Source organism: Bactrocera neohumeralis, chromosome 6 (genome assembly GCF_024586455.1).
Source record: "Bactrocera neohumeralis isolate Rockhampton chromosome 6, APGP_CSIRO_Bneo_wtdbg2-racon-allhic-juicebox.fasta_v2, whole genome shotgun sequence".
NCBI lineage: Eukaryota > Metazoa > Arthropoda > Insecta > Diptera > Tephritidae > Bactrocera > Bactrocera neohumeralis.
This window is the reverse complement of record NC_065923.1, coordinates 33,373,478-33,394,728: the sequence shown is the minus strand read 5'-3', so window position 1 is coordinate 33,394,728 and position 21,251 is coordinate 33,373,478. Positions and strand designations below refer to the sequence as shown.

The window sequence follows — 21,251 nt, the reverse complement described above, 5'->3', positions numbered from 1 at the left end:
ATAATAACACAAAATCTAATTTCTTTCATTCAGGATTTAGTTTCAACTAATGTACAGCGTCAACCAATAGAGATGACATGATTTAGCTTAATATACTTAAGATTTGTTAGTGAAGTGCGTACTTTTCAATTTCAATCTTATCAATTTTTCGCAAAATCGTGAATTTGTAAAAAATAATAAATTTCAACCCAGACAATCAAAAGTAAATTGTTTATAACGGGAGATCCAAATTATGGTCAACATAATCGGCTTACTGGGTGTACTATTCGCAATCCCATCTTGAGACGCAGCATTGATTAGTTTCTACCCAATAGTCCACGTACACATACGTAGTGAAGAAAATATTGCAGCCGTAGGTGAGAGTGTACACGAAGACCGTGCAGAGTCGATTTGGCGCCGTTCGCAGCAACTCGTACTGACGTATGGAACGACTTGGCGCATTTTGCAACGAAATTATACTTTTAAAGCGTACAAAATACAGCTTGTGCAAGAACTGAAGACGATCGACCTTCCAAAGCGACATCGCTTCGCTCTATGGTCTCTTGAAAAGTTCCAAGAAGACCCGACGTTTTCGAGCCAAATTTCGTTGAGCGATTAGACTATTTATTTATTTTTCAACAGTCAAAATTTCCGCGTTTAGGACGAAGAGCAATCTGAAGAACCGTCAATAGCGACCGTCAAGATAACCGACTATTTGATGCTTGAAATTGAAGCTCATGATCTAGGTAACATTTGGTTTCAATCCCGCTTCAATTCAGGCCTTGGATAAAAACATCACTCGTGTTATTTGCCAGTTACCAGTCGAAATGCTCGAGTCATCGAAAGTTGGACTTCACGTATGGACCATCTGAGTCGTAAAAAATAAATGCGAAAGAATGTTCTTTCTAGTGATAATAAAAATTCCCCATTAAATTTGAATTTTCCCTGTTTTTTTCTTTAAAAAAGTATATAGCCTTGAAATGGATCATCCTTTAAAAGAAGTTACAATAATAACAAATCAAGCGTTTTAGATTACACCATGATATATCTGTGAAGCTAAAAATGCTATAGTCTTCGAGTAAAATTGTCACCCGATTTTGGAAGTGGAGTTCCGAGAAAAAGAAAGTTGTTTGCGCTGAGCCTGATCCAACCGTTACCACACGGGATTGAACAGGGAAACTTTTGCTCATACCTCTACCAATTGTATAAAGGTTTTTGGCCCTAAAATGCAGTTTTAGCCAAATAAAGCGATTTTAGAAAACCCTAGACTAGCCTTATCAATTAGGAATACCGCTAGTGCCAGTTCCGATTTTATTTCTATAAGAAATATTGAGAAACATTAATACAAGTATAATATGCATGACCTTCCTTAATTCGTCGCAAATTATTCCATCATCACGAATATAAACATAATTAGCACCTTCATTTTTAATAATCGTTTGTTGTTAGCATTGCGCTGCAAAGCATTTTCTTAGTAGCTCCGCAATACGAATACTTCATGCCATCAGCTGCTCAGATCCCCTTCACCGGTGGCCACTGTAGTCTCCGTACATTTCAAGCGATTCTCTTTTACTCACTCCAAACGTTGTTTGTATGCATTTAACCGTTTGTATTTGCATTTGTTAACATCTATATACGCGTATATGTGTGTTGTTGTTGTTTCGCTGCATAGTTTTCACAACAATTTCTTTGCGAAATTGCATTTCTCTATTTCTGCATTTCGTTCTTTGCATTTTGTGCTTTGCATTTTGCATTTGCTTTGCTTTTGCAGCTTTGCAACGTCGAGTGCTTGGCTGCCACTTCAGTTTATGAGCTTTGGCCAGGACGGACGGACGGCAGACGGGACGCCACACCACGCGCCGGTGTATCAAACGGTGTAGTTACAATATTTTATTGCTTATTCACATCGGTTTTGTGCGCGATTCGCGGATCGGGTCCGTGTTTCCTTTGACCATTCGATCGCACACACACATACACACGCTGAGCGGGAGAGAGACACGAAGCGGCGAAGCTGCAGCAGAAGAAGTTGTTGCAGAACGTGTTGTTTCAAGTTGTTAGTGGTATTGTTGTTGTAATACTTATCTTCTCAAATTCGTTAAATGCACACACGCACACACACAGACGCATGCGCGTGTAATTTAATACGTGAACATTGCGGCAAACGCACGTTGCAAGGGGATAACTACGTGAATACCTGTAGTATAAAAGTGGTTTTGTGTTGGTGTTTTTGTAATTTTATGTGATTGGTTGCTTCAAGGAATATGCGTGCAGAAAAACCGACGGCAAATTGTGTCCTGAAGTTTTGAAAATAATAATTTTTATTATGAAATTTTTTTTTTAATTTTTGGTGGAAAATATTTGATATTTACATTAAATATGTTGAGAAATATTACTAATGAAGCATATTTTATTAAAAATTTAAATTTTTTTTATCACATTCACGATTATTTGCCTGTCATAAACATGCAATTTAGTGTTGCTTCCAAAAGTACTTGCCCCATCTTAGTTCTTCGCATTCATTCATAATTATTTATTCATATTGTACATATACAATACATATGCATATACCTATGTATGTATGTATATAGAAAATATGTACGAACAACTTTCTTTACTTTAAATTGTATGTTCATTGCTCATTTAAGTCTTGTCAAGCAACAATTTACCAGCAACTTGAAGCTGTTTACAGTGTGCACCAGCAACCGCTTTGCGCTGATGACCGTGTATTGCTGCGTTGCAATTTTAATTGAAATTCGATACTTCAGTGCACGTTGCAAGTTTACTAGTCAATGTAGAATAAATAAGAAAAAAACTGGGAAATAAAATAATAAAATTGCAATTCAGATTGAAAAGCCGATAAATGCGAATGCAACATAAGCATATATGTTGGCGCATTATACTCGTAAATCAGCGATATGAATGTTGGTAAACCGCTATGGTAAACACGCACCGCTTACCCCCTGCACACTTGCTGCGCCGATTGCATGCAGACTTTGCTGATGTCGTCTACGACACCGTCGACGCTTTGTCGCTGATCCCAATAGTTCATCCGGTATATATACGAAATATTTCCGGAATTGCAAAGCACGCGATAACAACAAGAAAATGAAATAAGTATTGGTTGGAAAAAACTTTTAATTGAAAATTTATTGATATACCCTTTACGCATGGTTTGCTAATGAAAATTTCATTGATATAAATGGTTACTTTGAAAAAATATTGAAAATAAAATATTAGTTCCAATTTGGTGCATTTTGACTCGGTGTCAATATCTAAATATTAAGCTTACGGCTAACGCTAAGATTTATTCTAAAAAAAAATTATAAAATAAATGAAATTAAATGACTCGGTTCGTGCTGAAATATGTTCTAACTGATTAAGGTATGATAATGCAAAGTGAGAGTCAAGTAGTCAATAGGAACACACCTTCATATTTGCTCAAAATTTTTCATTGTTGTGAGGACTTTTCTGTTGTCATTGAGCCAACTATTCAAACCTCAGAGCGCCAGAACCAGGTTGTCAAAAATATGACTAAATACTACTATGAGCAAAATATAAAAAACTATCAAAATCTACTCAAATGCCTTTCGAAGGCTTGACATAATTACAACTCATATGACAGATATACATACTTATATAGTTACTACTTAAACAAAAGACTTTGTTCATAATTCTAAAATTCTTAATTTATTCGAAATCTATGTCGTACCCCTCAAAGAAATCCGCCTTGGCACCATTACACTTGTGCCAACGTTTTCTCCAATCCTCGAAGCAGTTGTTATAGTCAATTTTCGAAAAGCCTTCAATGCGCCTAGAGATTTGCGTTTAATGTCTTCAGTTGACTCAAATCGGTTTCCCCGGAGCGGTCGTTTGAGTTTGCTGAATAGCCAGAAGTCACACGGAGCTATATCAGGTTGAAATCTTGGGAAAAACTCATGAAAAATCAATGCAGTAAGCGACGGTGCATTATCGAGTTACAAAAACCAAGAGTTGTCAGCACATAATTCCGGTCTCTTTTTACGAATAGCTTCGAGCAAACGACGCATAACACTGAAATAGTATTCCTTGTTGACAGTTTGGCAGGTCGGAAGAAACTCGTAGTGCACCACACCTCGATAATAAGAAAATTGTCAACATAGTCTCGATTTTTGATCTGCTTTGACGTGGGTTTTTCAGCTTCGGCTCATCCTAGCCACGATATTCGGCCGATTGATCGTCTGTTTCCGGGTCGTAAGCATAAATCTAAGTCTCATCGCCAATAATAATATGTTTCATGTCATCGAGGTAGTCGGAAAGCATTGTTTCACAGACGTTAACGAAACGTTGTTTTTCCAAAAAATTGGTTGATTTTGAAACCAGTCATGCTTTCACTTTTCTTAGTCCCAAATGATCTTTCAAAATGGGTTTCCTTGATCCTTCTGATTTTCCAACGTTGCCAGTAGGATCTCTTCCGATTAGATATCTGACTGATCGTCGATTCTCAAGCACTAATTCCTATATTTTATTGACGTGTTGATAATCAGTTGATGTTGATAGCCGTCCCTTGACTGTCTTGTCAATTCTGCAGATAATATTAGATATTTCTGCCTTATGCTGAAGTCACTAGTAGATTTAGTACTCTATTTTTCGCCTAGTAATCACAAAATGCTTACAGTTTTAAACGTTAAGTAAGGAATGAAGATGGAATTTAAGATTGGGTTCATCTTAAAAACATATGTATGCCTTCAACTAACATCACAATCACTTGCGAACGGGGCATACTTTCTTTCAATCAAAAAGAAATACTGCTTTAAGCAATAACTAGGTGTTCACAAAAATAGTCCAAACTGAAGTTAAAGCACTTTTTTCTTGTGTTAACGAATTGTGAATGAATTTTCAAAACTCGCTACGTTAGCGCGATTCGAACGCTCGTCAGCTAAAAGCGAGCTTTTAATTCATACCTCGAATATTTATATGTAAATATGTAAGAACTGTAAAGACTTGCCAATACACGCCTTTTTGATTGTTAAATAGCTTTCTTTATGAGTTATTAACAACAAAACATTCTTAAAAACAAGTTACATACCTCCTCTTTACATATGTAAAGGTGTTTGTCGGCTCAAGTTTGCTATGTTTACAAAACACGTCGTTGTTGTCAATGCCCGATTGCCATACACATCGCCGATTAGTGAACGCGCGAAGTTCAAGCGAAGAAAGTGCGCGCTCTGTGTGTTGTTGAGTCCTCAGTGCGGATCGGTGAATGTGATCGAGTGAAATTTATACAGATTTACCGTTAAGCACAATAATTATGCCGAGAAGTGCAAGCTTACATTGTTTCGCAAATTATGCAATTTATTGCATTGATTTATGATTGATTATACAGTTTTGTCGTTGCGATTAATATTAAAACGTAGGCGAATTCGCATTACCAAACGAGTGATTTGTGTCGGTCTTTGCTGTATCAATAATTTGATGACTCGCATGTGCTGTCTGTTCTCACAAATACATATATAATATGTGCACATTTATACATACTGTGAGCCTAATGATTATAGCGCGTGTGAAATTGCATTTGATTTGAATCGAATTTGTTACAATTTGTGCGCATTTGGTTTATAATTTCCAATTTTAATTAATTCACTTCAACTCATAATAAGCAATTATTCAGCTGTGGAACGATTTGAATTCATATGAAATCATGTCATACAACGTGCCGCTACCAAAGGTGACATTACAACCGACCAAAACAACAGGTAGTTTTATGGTAAGTGGAAGACTCTTCCTTATACGCGTTCATATTGATTATAAATGAGCAATAATTATTGCTTACTGATGGTTTGCTGATTTTAAATATGCGGAATGAATATAACGTCACCTAAAATGCAAACAAACGTAACATCACTTTTCATAAGTTTAAAGGCGAAGGAAAACCGATATAATAGAAACCACTCATATTGAAACAAAAAGTTTTGGTTATAAAATAGTTATATATTGGTTATTTGCTGGTTATATCTGACAGCGGAAGTTGAAAATTTTTTGATAATCGTAAGCAATAAAAAACTCAATTTGAATTTAGGTGACGATATAAACTTTTAGCACTTAAAAACGGTTATTGTTCTCCTCAGGGTGGCAAATGTGGTATTGAAAAGGCAATTTCAATTGTAAACGCGAAAACATTAATTAAATAAAATTTTCTTATTTCTAATCCTAAATCCTGGTATAAAAATAAAAAACCAAAATTTGTTTCATAAATACCAGATGGACAAATAAAAAGTGTTTATCCCAAGTTTACAATTCTCATGAGTTCTAGCGCTGGATCTATGGAACTCCAGTGAGCTTAACAAGCACTTGCCAATAATTTGATTTTTGTTTTTAATTATGGAGAGCTCAAAACGCTTCGTTCATCTATGAGGTGATGTACTTTAAACAGATTTTTGATATCATAAAGGACAAATATTTGTCTAAGTGGCTGCAATCTTACAACCTGCGACCTGACCTAACCTAAAAAATGTTTTTACTATAGCACTTTTTGTTTTATTTACATTTAACTACTCTTAAATATAGGTTTTCAGTTAAAAAATATAAATTTTCAATTTTTATCCCGTAACACTCAAAACATTTATACGGATGGCTCGAAACTGGAGGATAGAGTTGGTGCGGGGTTATACTGTCCAGAAAGAAGGCAGCCTATTAAGCTGCCGGACCACAGCCAAGTCGAGGCAGTAACATCGTATCGCTTATCGGCCAGAAGTGTTTTTGGAAGCAGGGAGGTAGTGGAAAGATTGCCAAGAATGATGTACGGCTAACACCCGAAAACGTCATAAGCTTTAGGAAACCCATGTATTGTCTTTACTATAATCTGGACAGAAGCATGGTAAAGAAAATCGAAAACCGATGCAACGAACTACTTGGGTGCAAAACTGCAAAAGTCTCGATAGAAGAGACTGTAAGAATATGATCGGAATACCAACTGGTCACTGTGGGGTGACGATACACGCCCGCATAATGGGGCTGACAGATCTCGGTGGAATACTACTGCGGTCTACCTTCTCCAGTTTCGCTCCTTCCCAACAGGTTTGAAAGCATTCTAAACGCTTCCCTCACCCATGTTAGCGACAAGTCGTCGTAACATTTTAAAATTTTGACACCGCTAAGCCATCATGCACTATCAAAAGATGGCATGGGTGCGCTGGGTTCGGCGTCCATTCTAGAGAAGAGGGCTTCCAATAGCTTCATTTCCACTATTTTCCACCGGTCATTGGCTGCCGCCGCTCCTTTGGACGTTGTCGGCGTATCCGCGTGCTTGACGTCTAGCTTTCCGTCTATGTCCTTGCAATTCCTCTTTTTCTTCATTTCGCTTTCCGTCGAATGCTGCCTCTTTGCAGAAATATGCTCGTCAATGCGGTTAGCATATCTGTACGCTCGATTCAAGGCATTGAACCAGTTTCGAGTGGCGAAGTGAGCCCGGCCGTTTTTTACCTCCTCTCTAGCCCAAGCCAGCTGTTTCACCTCCTCTTCCTTCAGGCTAGACTGGCTCTCGAAACGGTTGCATATTCCGACCGCCGCTGTGATTATAAGTTCTCTTATTCCGATAAGCTTATAAAAAGTGTGTTTAAGATTGTTTTAGAGTCTTTACTAAAATTATAAATATATTAGAAGAAGGTCATTGTATATTAATCAGTGCGATAGATGTCCAGGAACGTGTACATATATGTATAATTCAATATTAAGGAATTTAACTGATCTTGTGTTTGAGGAGTGAATTGGACAGCTCTTGTATAAAGAAAGCTTAAACAATATTCCACAAAACAAAATGTGAAAAGTACAACCTACATGAGGTCTCTTACTCATAATACATAGTCAAACAGTTGACGGTGATCCATCATTGTAATACATGCAGGCAGATAAACATATACAATTATATATGTACGTAAAGGATTGGAAGTCAAAATTTTTCATTCATTAAAAATATTTATTTATCATTCATTACTAATTCATTTCAATGGTAATTCCGCGAATTACAATTAAAGTGTGCAGTAAACGATTGGTAAGAAAAAAACCTGCCAACCTGAATATGAGCAGAACTAATTTCATTGTGAGTTTCAAATACTATGTAAGTGTCTCTTAAAATAACCAACGGTTTTGGCCACACGTGCTATTTTAACGGCATTGTTCGCGTTGACAAAACACTATACATAAAATACATACTTATATGTACATATATTATATATATTGGTATTGATATATACATAAATAATTCTCCTACCAATTATTCGTAACAAAATTTTGAACGCTTTGTTTTTCAACACAAAAGGCCAATTTCGGTGTGACAACTTTCAAAAACTGTTTAACTACGAATTGGCAACGCACAGTGGCTGCTGAACTATCGAACTATCAATTATGTAGCAATAATTAATTACGCACCCTGTCATGTTATTACTTTTTATGAACATGTTTTGCTGTTTACTGTTTTGTCTTGTAAGATTTTTGTCACAAATGGAATTCAGAAGCAAAAACATGTCGCGCAAAAAATAGAACATGAAACGAAAATACTTTTGTAGATTTGTATGTATGTAACTAGTATTGTATAAACAGCATTTATTGTCGCATTGTGAATGCTGGCGGTGCTTTATCAAATATTTTTATCTATTTTGACAACATTGCTTTTCATTCTTTTTCCTTTCTTTATTGAAAATTAAACATGCATTTAAAACTTGTTTGGCGACTGCTCTTATTTTCAACAAGTTATGATAAATGGTATGTAAATATGCTAAATGATTTCATAGATGCGATCTACACTGAAATGTGCTGTCGCTTTGCTGCTGGACTTATGAAAATAGTATATTTATGAAAAGGGTATATTAAGTGTTTGGTACACCCAAAAGGAAACTTCAAAGACCATTTAAAGTGCATATATACTATATATGTACATAAATGATTAGCGCGATTAAGCCATGTCCATCTGTCTGTCCGTTGGTCTATATATAAATGAACTTGTCTCTCAGTTTTTGAGATATCGATCTGGAACTTTCTCACTAAAGAGCTAGAAATTCTTGTATAAAAACTTTTTCAATAGAGGAAATATCGAAGTTGCATTCTCCGAAGAAATTGTTGAGATCGAGTCGCTATAGTATATAGCTACCATACAACAAGACCAATCAAAGTTCTTGTAATTAATCTTTTGTAGTATTTGTGAAGGGAATCATAGCGTCAGTTCAACCGAAGTTGACAAAAAAGTACTCGGAAATTATAATTAAATTCCTAGATAAATGATATGGTCAGAGAGCTCGACATCTCTCGCGAGTCCATTCGAATGATTTTCGTGGATATTTTGTGTATAAAACACGTTCTTGCTCGACTCGTCCAGATAAAGCTGAATTTTTTTCAAAAAGTGGACCGTAAACGGGTCTCTTTGGCCGTATTAAAGCGTGAGAACATCCGTCGAAAACTGTCGGAATTGTGGAAGACTAATTTAAAGCCAAAAATACAATGAAAACCATCGATCAACCACCGTATTCAATAGATATGATCTGATTTTTTCTTGTTACCCAACCTGGAATTGCCGCTCCGTTAAACCCGTTTTTAGTCGTTCGAAGAGATAAAACAAAATTCGCTGAACGAGCTGAAGGTCATCCAAAAAGTGCTTATGAAAAGAGTTTCGAAGACTGGAAAAATCGTTGGCATAAGTGTATTACATCTGGTGAGGATTGCGTTGAAGGCGATAAAATAAATATTGACGATTAATTAAATTGTTTGCGTGATCTGCGATGACAAAGAGTGTTTCTTATACTTACTTTTTGATATGAGTTGACAGCTCTTGGGCAGAATTACTTAGGTACAACTCTTTGCAGAAAGGTTGTGACGAGTCTAATTTTAGGCGAATGTCATTTTTACTCCAAAAATGATCGTTAAGACTTAAATGTGTGTTGATCTTATAATAACGTAGATTTCGAGCATCGGTAGTTCCTGATTAGAATGATCCCTCTGGAAATCATTTGCCAATTTATTTTAATTTTTGTTTTACTTAAATGTAACGATAAATTATTTTCAAAGCCATACTGGAAAGAAATAACTCTGAAGGTGTTTGTGGCTGAATGATAAATGAGGTCTGAGGCAGGTTTTGAGGAGGTAAGGTTATATTGATCGACTGTCACGCCATTATAGACCTACTGATCCTTATTAATGATCGAGGTTCAGTTTAATTTGAACTGAAGTATTCGTCATACGCAGATAAATGTGTTTTGCGATCCTAAATAACGGCCAATAAAGGTCCAGCAGTCCTTCCGAGGCCGCATAAGCAAAGAGTATGCTTGTTTTTCTTTGGTACTGAGCAAACTTCTAGACACTCTCTTTTCAATTGAACAGCTTCCGTTAGATTGAGGTTTAAACGTTGGTCGGCAAACCAGGCAACTTGGATGTCATTGATATAGACATCTAAAAAAATGTATAACCTCAAAGCACTTTGTAGTTTTACGAGTTTTACTGGTATCATAAAATACCAGTGTTCTAACCAGTTCGAACCAAATTGGATCATACGACCTCTTTGTCGCAAGGATCGTAAGTATTACCTAAGCTAACCTAAAAAGGACATTCAAAACTCTCCAACTTTCTTATTAGATATACTTTTATGCAATCGAAATTTGAAACACATGTTAAAATTTTCAAGTTGAGAGCTCAGAAAATGGAAATACTATTCCCGAGAGAGTAACCCATTTTAGTCCGAAATGTTAATACATTTTTTTCGACAGCACTTTTTTGAATTTCAAAAACAGATTTTTTAATTTCTCTCAGTGCCTCCAGTGGCAAACGTTTTTGTGTTACGAACACTTACGAAATCACCTTTTACATGTCAACAAATGCGAACTTACATCACATCAATAAATTGATATGAAACAGATATGAACGCGCAACACATTTTCGGGAGTGTTGAATGGAATCGAGGCTACCGCAATTTGTGCGACAGCAAAGTAGCGTTTAGCATCAACGCTTTGACGAGCTTGCGATGTTGGTGCTTTTGTTTTCTTTGTGGCGGTGGCTTATCGGGGAATGTACGCTTGTAATTGATGCCTAAACGCAAATGGGTGTGTATCTATCAGGTATGAACATGCAATTAACAACCAAAGCAAACTACAAAAACAAAAAGTTACAACTAATGCTATAGTAGTGTGACATCTGGTTGCCAGTGGGTGTGGCCGCGTGCCTGCCGCTTTGTGTTTTAACTTTCATTAGTGCGATTAAGCGGCGCAACCATTTCAAACTTGACTTTCGTTTCATTTAGCTACCGTGTGGCGATACGAGTTTCATTCACCATTGCCATTTGATTTCATGCGTTCAGCAGTAAATATGTATACATACACATTTGTTGGTTTGGCTGTCAATTGCCACTGGACAATCACATTTTGAGTTTAGCCACAATTAATTTGGCTTTAAATAACTTTAATTTGCTGCTGAGGCAGCGGCTGGTTTGCCTCACTTTACTGATAAGAATCACGCGTTAGATATTAATTTGGTGCGCGCTTTTGAATTTAATAAATTTTCTTTGATAATACAATCGGAAGCCGTTATTTTTAGTGTGTATGGGTAACATTTTATTCGCTTCATGAGCCCAGTGGATTTTCGTAATGAAAACAATTCGACGTGCATATTTGACAATAATAATATGATAAAACGGATCTATAACCATATTCGTGAGCTGTTTTCAAAATTTGAACGTTTATGTATTTAAGAAAAACAAAACTGTCTTTTCATTTTATCACTTTTGAATATTTCTGACTGTTTTCAAACATTTTTAAATGGCGGCTAGAGTGGCTGCTAAATATTTTGCGAGTTCGTTCATTGCGTAATGGTTCTGGTGCCTCATCTTCAAACTTTTTTGGACGCTCAAGACGTCCTTCGTCTTCCAAGCCAAAATCCAAACTGCTAACCCTAAGCCAACCCAGTTTGTACGACAGCTATATGTTATAGTGACTCAATCTAAACAATTTTTTCGGAGATTGCAACATTGACATGGTCAATAAAACATGTCAAATTTTATAAAAATATCTCATGAAATGAAACCGTTTTCCATACAAGCTCTTGATTTCCATCGTTTAGTTTGTATACTAAATTTTGTGAAGATATCTGGTAAAATAAAGAAGTTTTCTTTACACGAATTTGACTTGGAACGTTCAGTTTTTATGACAGCTATACTCTATAGAAGAACGATATCGGCGGTTTTGACAAATAAACAGCTTCTTGAAGAGAAGAGGAGGAAGTATGCAAAATTTCAAATCAATGTACGGACAGGCGGAAATGGTTAAATCGACTCAGCTCATTACACTAATAATACTGAATCCTTCATGAATATATCAATAAGTTTGCTGAGGTCTGCTCCCGTTTACTTATTAATCTTTATTTTAATTTTTCTTTCAACAATCAGAAAACATGAAACATAATAACTGAAGTCTTTGTAAAGGCAGTTTTGTTTTGAAAAAAAAAAAATAAAAAAAAAAAATAAAAAATGCATCGAAGTATATAGTAAATTTCCAAAATATATATGAAATATAACATTTCAATAAAACGCTTTTAATTAGCTCTCTTTTAAAAATTTCCGGTCGATAATCCAAGAGACTGCCCACAGGGTGGAGTGCAATCCCCCCAATTGTGGAGCCTTGTTGTGGACGAACTGCTCGTTTTGTTAACCAACAATGGAATCCGCTGCCAACCCCTCAAAGACGATCATCGACCCGTTTACGAGACGCAGGTCTCTGCCTGGCCTCAGAAACCTAACCCTTGAGGGCAGAAAGATATGGTCAAATACCTTGGTTTCACGTTGGATTCCACTCTGTGGTTGAAGCAGCATGTTGACCTGACTATGGCTGGTAGATCCTGAGGCTGCAAGCCAAGGATTTTTAGGTGGTTGTATACCATGTATACCGATTATCACTTATGGACGGTGGCTTGGGCCTCGAAAGCATCGCAGACTTCGGTTGAATTTCAACTATCGATTCTGCAACGATGCGCCTGCATCTGCGAGGCGGGTGTCATGCGCATATGTTCGCAGCACTTGAAGTCATGGTGGATCTCACACCGCTTCACTTAGAAATTGAATAGGTTTGCAAACACACAGTTTCAAATGACAGCAGAACCGTTTGGCAGAGGTAAGGTAATCCCTTCGCAGCACATGAAAGACTGAAGTGACGAAATACCACTGGCTCTTCTCCCAAGGAACAGGATTACCAAAAGTTTAAACCCCACTAAGAAGTTCAAATTACCATCATCAGTAAGGCTAAATGGAACCGTTATGCTCTCGAGTTACTGCTTAGGGATAGTACAAGGACCACGTAGAAAACTCTCCATACCTATGGCAAGTTTTCTGAGCATATTTCAAACAGAGAAACAGACAAATCACTATTCATGCAGGAGTATATAGAACGACTGAACAGTATATGAGATCGTAACCAAATGTACCTTATCTGGTTGCCCGATCACAAAGGTATAATGAACTGGCTGATCTTAGTCGGTTCTGCGCCATGGAGCCTGAAATTCCAATACACTGAACGGCAGTCGGTAGGCCCTTGGATCCATGTTTCCATATATATTGGAATTTATCAATATGCTGGGGCTAGATGAGTCATTGTGATTTAGGAGAGGGATCTTAGGTCGCGGTGCAATCCACAGTAGCCATCATGTAACGAACCACATAATCTGCCATCATGTAACGATCCCATCAACATTGATACCTTTTTTTTTGAGAAAACAAACTCGATGAAGATATTTCACCCACTTATTCACATACATTGGTAGATTGTTCGGATATCTGGGTATTTGGCGCAAACATTGTTTCTGAGTATTCCATGCAAATTTACATTGAGTAAAACAGGACATTTTGAAGACAGTAATTACAGATACCTCCACGTTTTATTTTCAGTATTTTTCGCATAATTATACCCTGAACAGGGTATATTAAGTTTGTCACGAAGTTTGTAACACCCAGAAGGAATCGTCGGAGACCCTATAAAGTATATATATAAATGATCAGTATGTCGAGCTGAGTCGATTTAGCCATGTCCGTCTGTCTGTTTGTCCGTCTGTCTGTATATATACGAACTAGTCTCTCAGTTTTTAAGATATCGTTTTGAAATTTTGCAAACGTCATTTTCTCCTCAAGAAGCTGCTCATTTGTCGGAACGGCCGATATCGGACCACTATAACATATAGCTGCCATACGAACTGAACGATCGGAATTAAAGGCTTGTATGGAAAACTTTTACATTTGACAAGATATATTCACGAAATTTGGTATATGTTATTTTCTAATGCAAAAGAGTAATATTTGAAGAAATTATTCAGATCGGTTAACTATAGCATATAGCTGCCATATAAACTGAACGATCGGAATCAAGTTCTTGTATGAAAAACTTTCACATTTGACAAGATATATTCACGAAATTTGATATATGTTATTTTTTAAGACAACAATGTAATCTCCAAAATACTTGTTTAGAACGGATTACTATGGCATATAGCTTCCATACAAACTGAACACATAGTTACTAACAGAAATGCACCTGTGAAGGGTATTTAGCTTCGGTGCAACCGAAGTTAACGTTTTTTCTTGTTTTTAGCACATTTTCGCCAAGAAGCCTGAGAGTAGAGGCTACATGCTGTTTTTATGCGCGAAAAAGCTGCGCAGAGCCCTAATCATGAATGAAAAAATAAAATTTTATTACTCACAAGCCGATTTATCAGAGATACGAGTATGTTATTATTTTAGACTATAGACATTGACTAAGGGTCTAATTTCCCGCCGAGTTTTCTTTTTATCATATTTGTAAGCGATTAATAAATAAGCAAAACGTTGATTATATCAAAACTAATAATGGCTTTGAAAGCAGACATGTTGAATACCAATTTCAGACGTTTTTCTGACACGTTGATGATCTGTAATTTGCTCGATGTTTTTCTCATGCGGCCATTGCTTATTACGCTGATCACAATTACGACGAGATTCATTCATTGCGCGAACGACGAATGGGAAAAGCTTTACATTACAAGTTTTTATAGACTTAGAGATACAGAGTATATATGCGTGTATATGTATGTACATATATTTGTAATATGTATAAGTATGTACATATATTTGGATGAAAGTATATGGACATGATGTGACTTAGGTGAACGTGACGTATGATGCTAAACGCAATGGTAATTGCTGATTCCTGAGTTAAATAGTGACAATTGAACAACAAATGTGGCGATTGATTCGCGCCATAAATGGCGCTAAAAAACTGGTGAGTTGAGATGAAAAAAGAGGAAACCATTGGCAACAACACGGCACAAACATTACGCATTTGTCTTGTTGACTGCGGCCACTAAAGAAGGTGTGAAGAGATGCCTATTTTAGGGCCACGGACGTAAAATGACTGACGACAAACAGCGCAACAACAGCAGGGCACAATGATCTGTTGTTGCTGCTTCCCCAACTGATGACAACAACGCTTGGAGTCAAAGCAAGAGGTAAACGAAAACTTAAAGGCACCATAAGTAACCGACACAAACAGATATATTACTCATACAGCTAAATGGCGTCAATGCAACCGTGTGGCGGCGTTGAATGAACAAAAAGTGAAAATCGCATTTCAATTGCAACGGTGCGCGCTTGGCGTTGTATACAAAGCGCGCAGTGCCGTTTCGGTCGAACCTACGATTCAACGATCATGCGATCGATCGACCGCCGTCTTGTCGTTTTGGCGTCGATTGGCGCGATCGCGCGCAAGTGCAGTGAACGGCAGAAGTGCAGCGATTTGCAGTCCGCGCATGTCGCTGCAATTAAAAAACGCCTTACTCGGTGCCACATCTAGATTCGGCAACGAAACCGACGACGACAACGACAACAAAAGTGCGGCAATGCGACTAAGCGCGGCGCGCAGGTGCACAGGTGCAGATTATTACGCATGCAATGCGGCAGTCCACCGTAGAAGTGCATATGCATAGCAGCTTGGAACGTGTACTACTCATCTGCGCTTCTGCTTTTTCTTTTGCTCAATGGACGGACGGACGTACGACCAAATGACGCACCACTTGCTGGCGTAAATACGCATGCGCAACTAACAAATATGCATACGCGCGAATGATGGAAAAATACAACAAATTTGAAAAAAGGAAATAAACGCGTAAAAGTGCATACAAATATTGCATGTAGATTTTCAGATATCGGAGTCATAAATGCATGCAGTTATGCACCTGCGACTGCGCAAGTAAAACGCGCCTCACCTCTGTCTCCGCTCCACTCATTTCGACATACGCATATGCTATGGCGCGCTTATGTTTTTGGTGTCTACTAAAAATCTTTTGTCCGCTAAGTACGTGCAAATGTGCTGGCCAGCTATTTAAGCATTGTCTATTAACTGCAACAACAACAACAAACGCCCGGCGGCCAATGACCAACAACGCTAATACGCGTACATAAGCGGCGATCTGACGTTCGTCTACGTCGAACGCGCGATCATTCTCTAAATCCTTGTCAAGCGTCGAGTGTTTTTGACTACTCGAAATTCATGCGCATGGCTACTGCCATTCTTGGGCAACCATTAAAAACAATAACATGCCAAAGTACAATGCGCATTAAGGCCAATAAATAATACAAATGACAGCAATCAAATGCGCAATGATCGCCAACGGTCAGCGTTGCTTAGACATTTGTCGATTTCTATGTGTAATGTGTATGTGTGCGCGTCAAGTGTGTCACTGCAATCCATCAATTTGAGTTCTTTCGTCAATTCTATTCTTTTTTATTGTTTTTCGGTCCGCTTTTTTGGTATTATCATGCATGGTACAACAACAGCAACTTCAGCCATGCACCGGAAGTTGCCATTTGAATTGAATAGCGTTATTAATTATCGAATTGTTGTTGGGTCAGCTGCTTTATGCTGCCGCTGTACTCTGTGGAAAGCGAAAACGTGTCTTTGATTATGGCGAGATACATAATTTGGATGTTTGGGAAAGGCTTTTCATGATATAGTGAAGAAAATAAAAAGCTCTGTGTGACTGCTGGCTGTTCAACAAACTCAAATGACCGCTATATGGAAAATGTTTTGAGTCATTTGAAGCCATTAAACGTGAATCGCTATGCGCTTTGAAGGCTATAACGGAATTTTACTTTAACAACTGTTTCAAGAATTGAAAAAAAAAACGTGACTTGTAGAATTTGGTCTTTGTTCGTCGTGAGAGGACTTTACTTCTCAATTGTCCACTCAGTCCGAAGTAACACCTGTTGGTAATAGATATTTTGCGTTGGATTTCGAAGATGATACGAAATTATCTACGACTTCGAAGTTATGACTGTCAACAGTGACATGGAAGCGAAGTCGCGAGTTTATTTGATGACAGATAGAGATATTTCGTCTTCACTCGTTCACAACCAGACCCACTTCCTTTGCTTCCGTATCCTAAAACACTGGAGACTTGTCTTCCGTCTATCACAACATGATCGATCTAGTTGAAGGCTTTACGATCCGGAGGCAGCCAGGTAGCTTATTGAATATTCCTTTGCTGGAATTTAGGACTACAGTACTACCATATATCGGGCCATTTGAGGATGTTTCATCATGGAGACTGAACTTACCGACCGTTGTGCCAAAGATAAAGTCGCCAAGCACGATTTTTACATCATAGAAATCATCTTTGGTCACATCGTCTCAAATACAGCGCACAGCCCTGGGGAGAGAAAAATATTTTTCGGCTACCCAGAGGATACTTGGTCTAAGACCGGAGGTGGTGAGTTGCTTGAGCCATATGTAAAAGAATCGCTTCGGGCCACTCCCAAATGATTGACGCTCAGAGAGCTTTCCTTACTTGAGAGAACTTCAAGACATGACTAAATCCTCCACTTCTACACATGACTCCATCTTCCATGTATGAATAATTTTTACGGAATATAAGGTCAAAATAGGTATGAAATAAAAATCCGGTATTCCAAAATGCTTCTTTCAATTTTAGATCTAAACATATTTATATAGATATTATATATAGTATATACTTACATATGCAATGCAAAATGTGCATTCACAGAAAGCATATTGATGACTCATTACAGTAGTTAATTAGTAATTCACTAACGTTTTGTCAATTACATTGCAGTAGCGAAATTAAAACCACAAAGAAATGCCGAAATGACTTTAACAACAGCACTGTAATTCATAATTAGACGAATAAACAGGGTTCACTACTTGTGGAAAATAATATTTCTAAAATCATTAACACCTTATTAATATGAAAACAAAACTAAAAGCTGTCTTCGATTCCTGGGCAGAAAATTTACATGTCAAAAAATAGAAAACGAAACTAGGGAGTTACTAAAGCAACTTTTCGATTCGGAGAGAAGAGTTTCAGCACCAAAAAAAGAAGTGCAGGGTTGCACTGAAAGCGCGTTCGTCTGATTGAACAGCAGCTACGGTTGTTTGCTTGAAAAGGGAGGACAAGCGATCGCATTCAGGCCATCATTAGCCCATTTCGCTCCAGATGCTACCGAAATTAGACCTTATCCAGCAACTGAGTGGATTTGGTAAATAGAGCCGCTGAAGCTTGTTCGTTTCGCTACTCTCTAAGTTTTAGCGAATCGAAGGCAGCTTATGTAAGCTGAGCTTAACATTTTGCGCATTGTTACTATTATTAAATATATTAGGTTGTCAAATATCGCCCTTCCGCTTTTTTGCTCTTTATTCAATGCTTTATAAAAAGTTTTACTGTGATCGGATTAGTTCAAATACGCGCCGTTTCGTTCGATAATCTGTTTCCATCTAGACGGCAACTTCATAATATCACCCTCGTAGAAGCCCCCTCCTTATTTGCGAAGAACTCGGGCAGCCACTTTTCACAAGCTTCTTTTGAGTTCAACTTTACACCAACAAGGGCGTTCGCCTTGGACAGGACAGGTGGTAATCGTTTGGCGCTACGTCCGGGCCATATGGTGGATGCGATAAAACCTCCCATCCGAGCTCCCGTAGCTTCTGACAAGTCATCAACGAAGTGTGTGGTTTGGCGTTGTCCTGGTGGATGACTACACCCTTCTTGTTGGCCAATTTTGAACGCTTCTGGTCGATCGCCTGTTTTAAGAGGTCCAGTTGTTCGCAGCAAATGGTAGAATTAAGCGTCTGGCCATATGGGAGCAGCTCTTAGTGGATGATTCCTTTCCAATCCCACCAAACACACAGCAAAACCTTCCTGGCCGTCAATCCCGGCTTGGCCACTGTTTGGGACGATTCACCGTCCTTCGACCATGACCGTTTTCGCTTGATATTGTCGTATGTGTTCCATTTTTCGTCGTCAGTCACCATCCGCTTCAAAAATGGGTCGAGTTCGTTACGCTTCAGCAGCATATCGCAGGCGTTGATTAGGTCCAGAAGGTTTTTTTGCGTAAAATCATGCGGCCTACAACATGAAGCTTTTTTATGTATACAGCCTTCTGCAGATGATTTAAAATGGTTTGGTGTCTAACTCCCATCTTCTGGGCGATGTCACGAGATGCCAAACGCGAATTTCGGCGTTAGTGAACTCCATGTTTACACGTCTATAACTGTTGAACGCAATATCTAAACTAATCATGCATAGCGTCGTTTTGTAGGTTATGTCAAGACCTTTCAAAGATGTATAGTATTGCCAGATACGAGCTCTGTAGAATATAAATTCAAAAGACAAAAAGACGGAACGGAGATATTTGACAACCTAATTATTGTAGAAATATTAATACAAACATTTAACTCGACAACCCTTTCTCAGACGTCGATGAATTCTACCCGCCTGTTTTGTGCAATACCTTATATGCATACCTATGTACATGTGTACATATGACCTAATGTACTTATTTGGCGCAAGAACATCAATACGCAAATATACACACGCATATTCTATGTATGTAAATAAAGCTTCATATATATCTGTGTTGGTATATACATTTATTTATACGAGTATGTATACCTTTATATGCGGTGCGAAAGCGCATTGTTTATAGCTGTTGCTGTTGTTACTGTCAATTTGCTGTAACATTAAAGACCATGTCATGCGCCAAAGTGACCATTTGACTGACGTTTGGCGACACCAAGTCATGATGATCGTGTGCGACACCGGCCATACAGCCATACTGACCAAGCGCCGTGCCGCGGCGTCGGCCAACTTCAGCAAGGCTACCCACAGTCTTTACTGTCAGTTAGACTGACGCTGATTGTGGCGCTGTAATTGTTGGTGATATTGGTGAAAGGAATGCAATTTGTACGCGTGCGCGCATTTAACACAAGCTCTCATATTCATATACATTTAAATGCTCATTTGCGTATATATGTCCATACATATGAACATTTGTAAATTTTTAAATTTATTTTACCGCATGAAGGCTGCGCAACAAATGTTTTCGCTGCTACTGTTGTTGTTATGAGAACCACCACAGCTTGCTCTTGTGGCTGTTGTTGTTGGCATGCAATTCGTCGGTACGTGATCGGCCGCTTAAGGCGCAGATTTGTGTTGAAAACACATGTAGTCAGCTGCTAATGCCGCTGCTGTGACCAGCTCATAAACCTCGTAGCGCAGCTTGTTGTTGTTGTTTTTATTATTGCCACTGCGAATTAGAATTTCATTAACGTCGCCGGTTTCACATTTATTTATTTATTGCCAAATAAAATATATAAATGAGTGATAGAATATGAATGGTAGAAAAAAAGTATTAATGAAACAATGCCAAATAGATGACACGCCACAAAAATCATGAATGAAAAAAATTGTAAATTATGTATTGTGAATGAATATGCATATGTATATGATGTAGTTGCTGCCTTTGGTGAATGCGTGATTTTTTTTTTATTTTTATGTATATTTTGAATATTTGTGTACAATTAGTCACGTTATTCGCGGTGTCGGCTTATAATTTATTTTATTGAGGCAAAATTTTAAAATACAAATTTTTATGCAAATACTGTACCAAAATTGTAATAATTTATTATGAAAAATCACAGTTAGATCACCGACTAAACTGAGACGGTAGAAAGACGGTGATCCGATTATTCTTCTTGTCTTTTTGCGGTACCATAACCGTGTAATGTTCTTTTGTCTTGTTTAATTATATAGCATTTAAATATTATGCCAAATTCTCTAGTTGATCCGAGTAACGGTTTGAAAATACGGTCTTGAAAAGCTGCGCACTCCAAGTCAGCTTTATTGTCACTTAAAACTTTAAATGCGGTTTTCTCGATTTTTGTAATATATGTATGTATATATCATCCATTTCGATATTCCCTACTTTTTAAAGAAAAAACACAGAAACT

At 37.7% G+C, this 21,251-nt stretch overlaps 1 protein-coding gene across 1 annotated transcript in view; it reads left to right on the top strand.

Moving 5' to 3' along the window:
• Window positions 1–5,613: 5,613 nt before the first annotated feature.
• Window positions 5,614–21,251, top strand: part of LOC126761039 (homeobox protein araucan) — a 165,151-nt gene continuing 149,513 nt past the window's right edge. Inside the window, exon 1 of the mRNA XM_050476929.1 lies at window positions 5,614–5,722. Coding sequence (XP_050332886.1) covers window positions 5,657–5,722 — 66 coding nt within the window. The 5' untranslated portion in view covers window positions 5,614–5,656. The remainder of the gene's footprint in view (window positions 5,723–21,251) is intronic.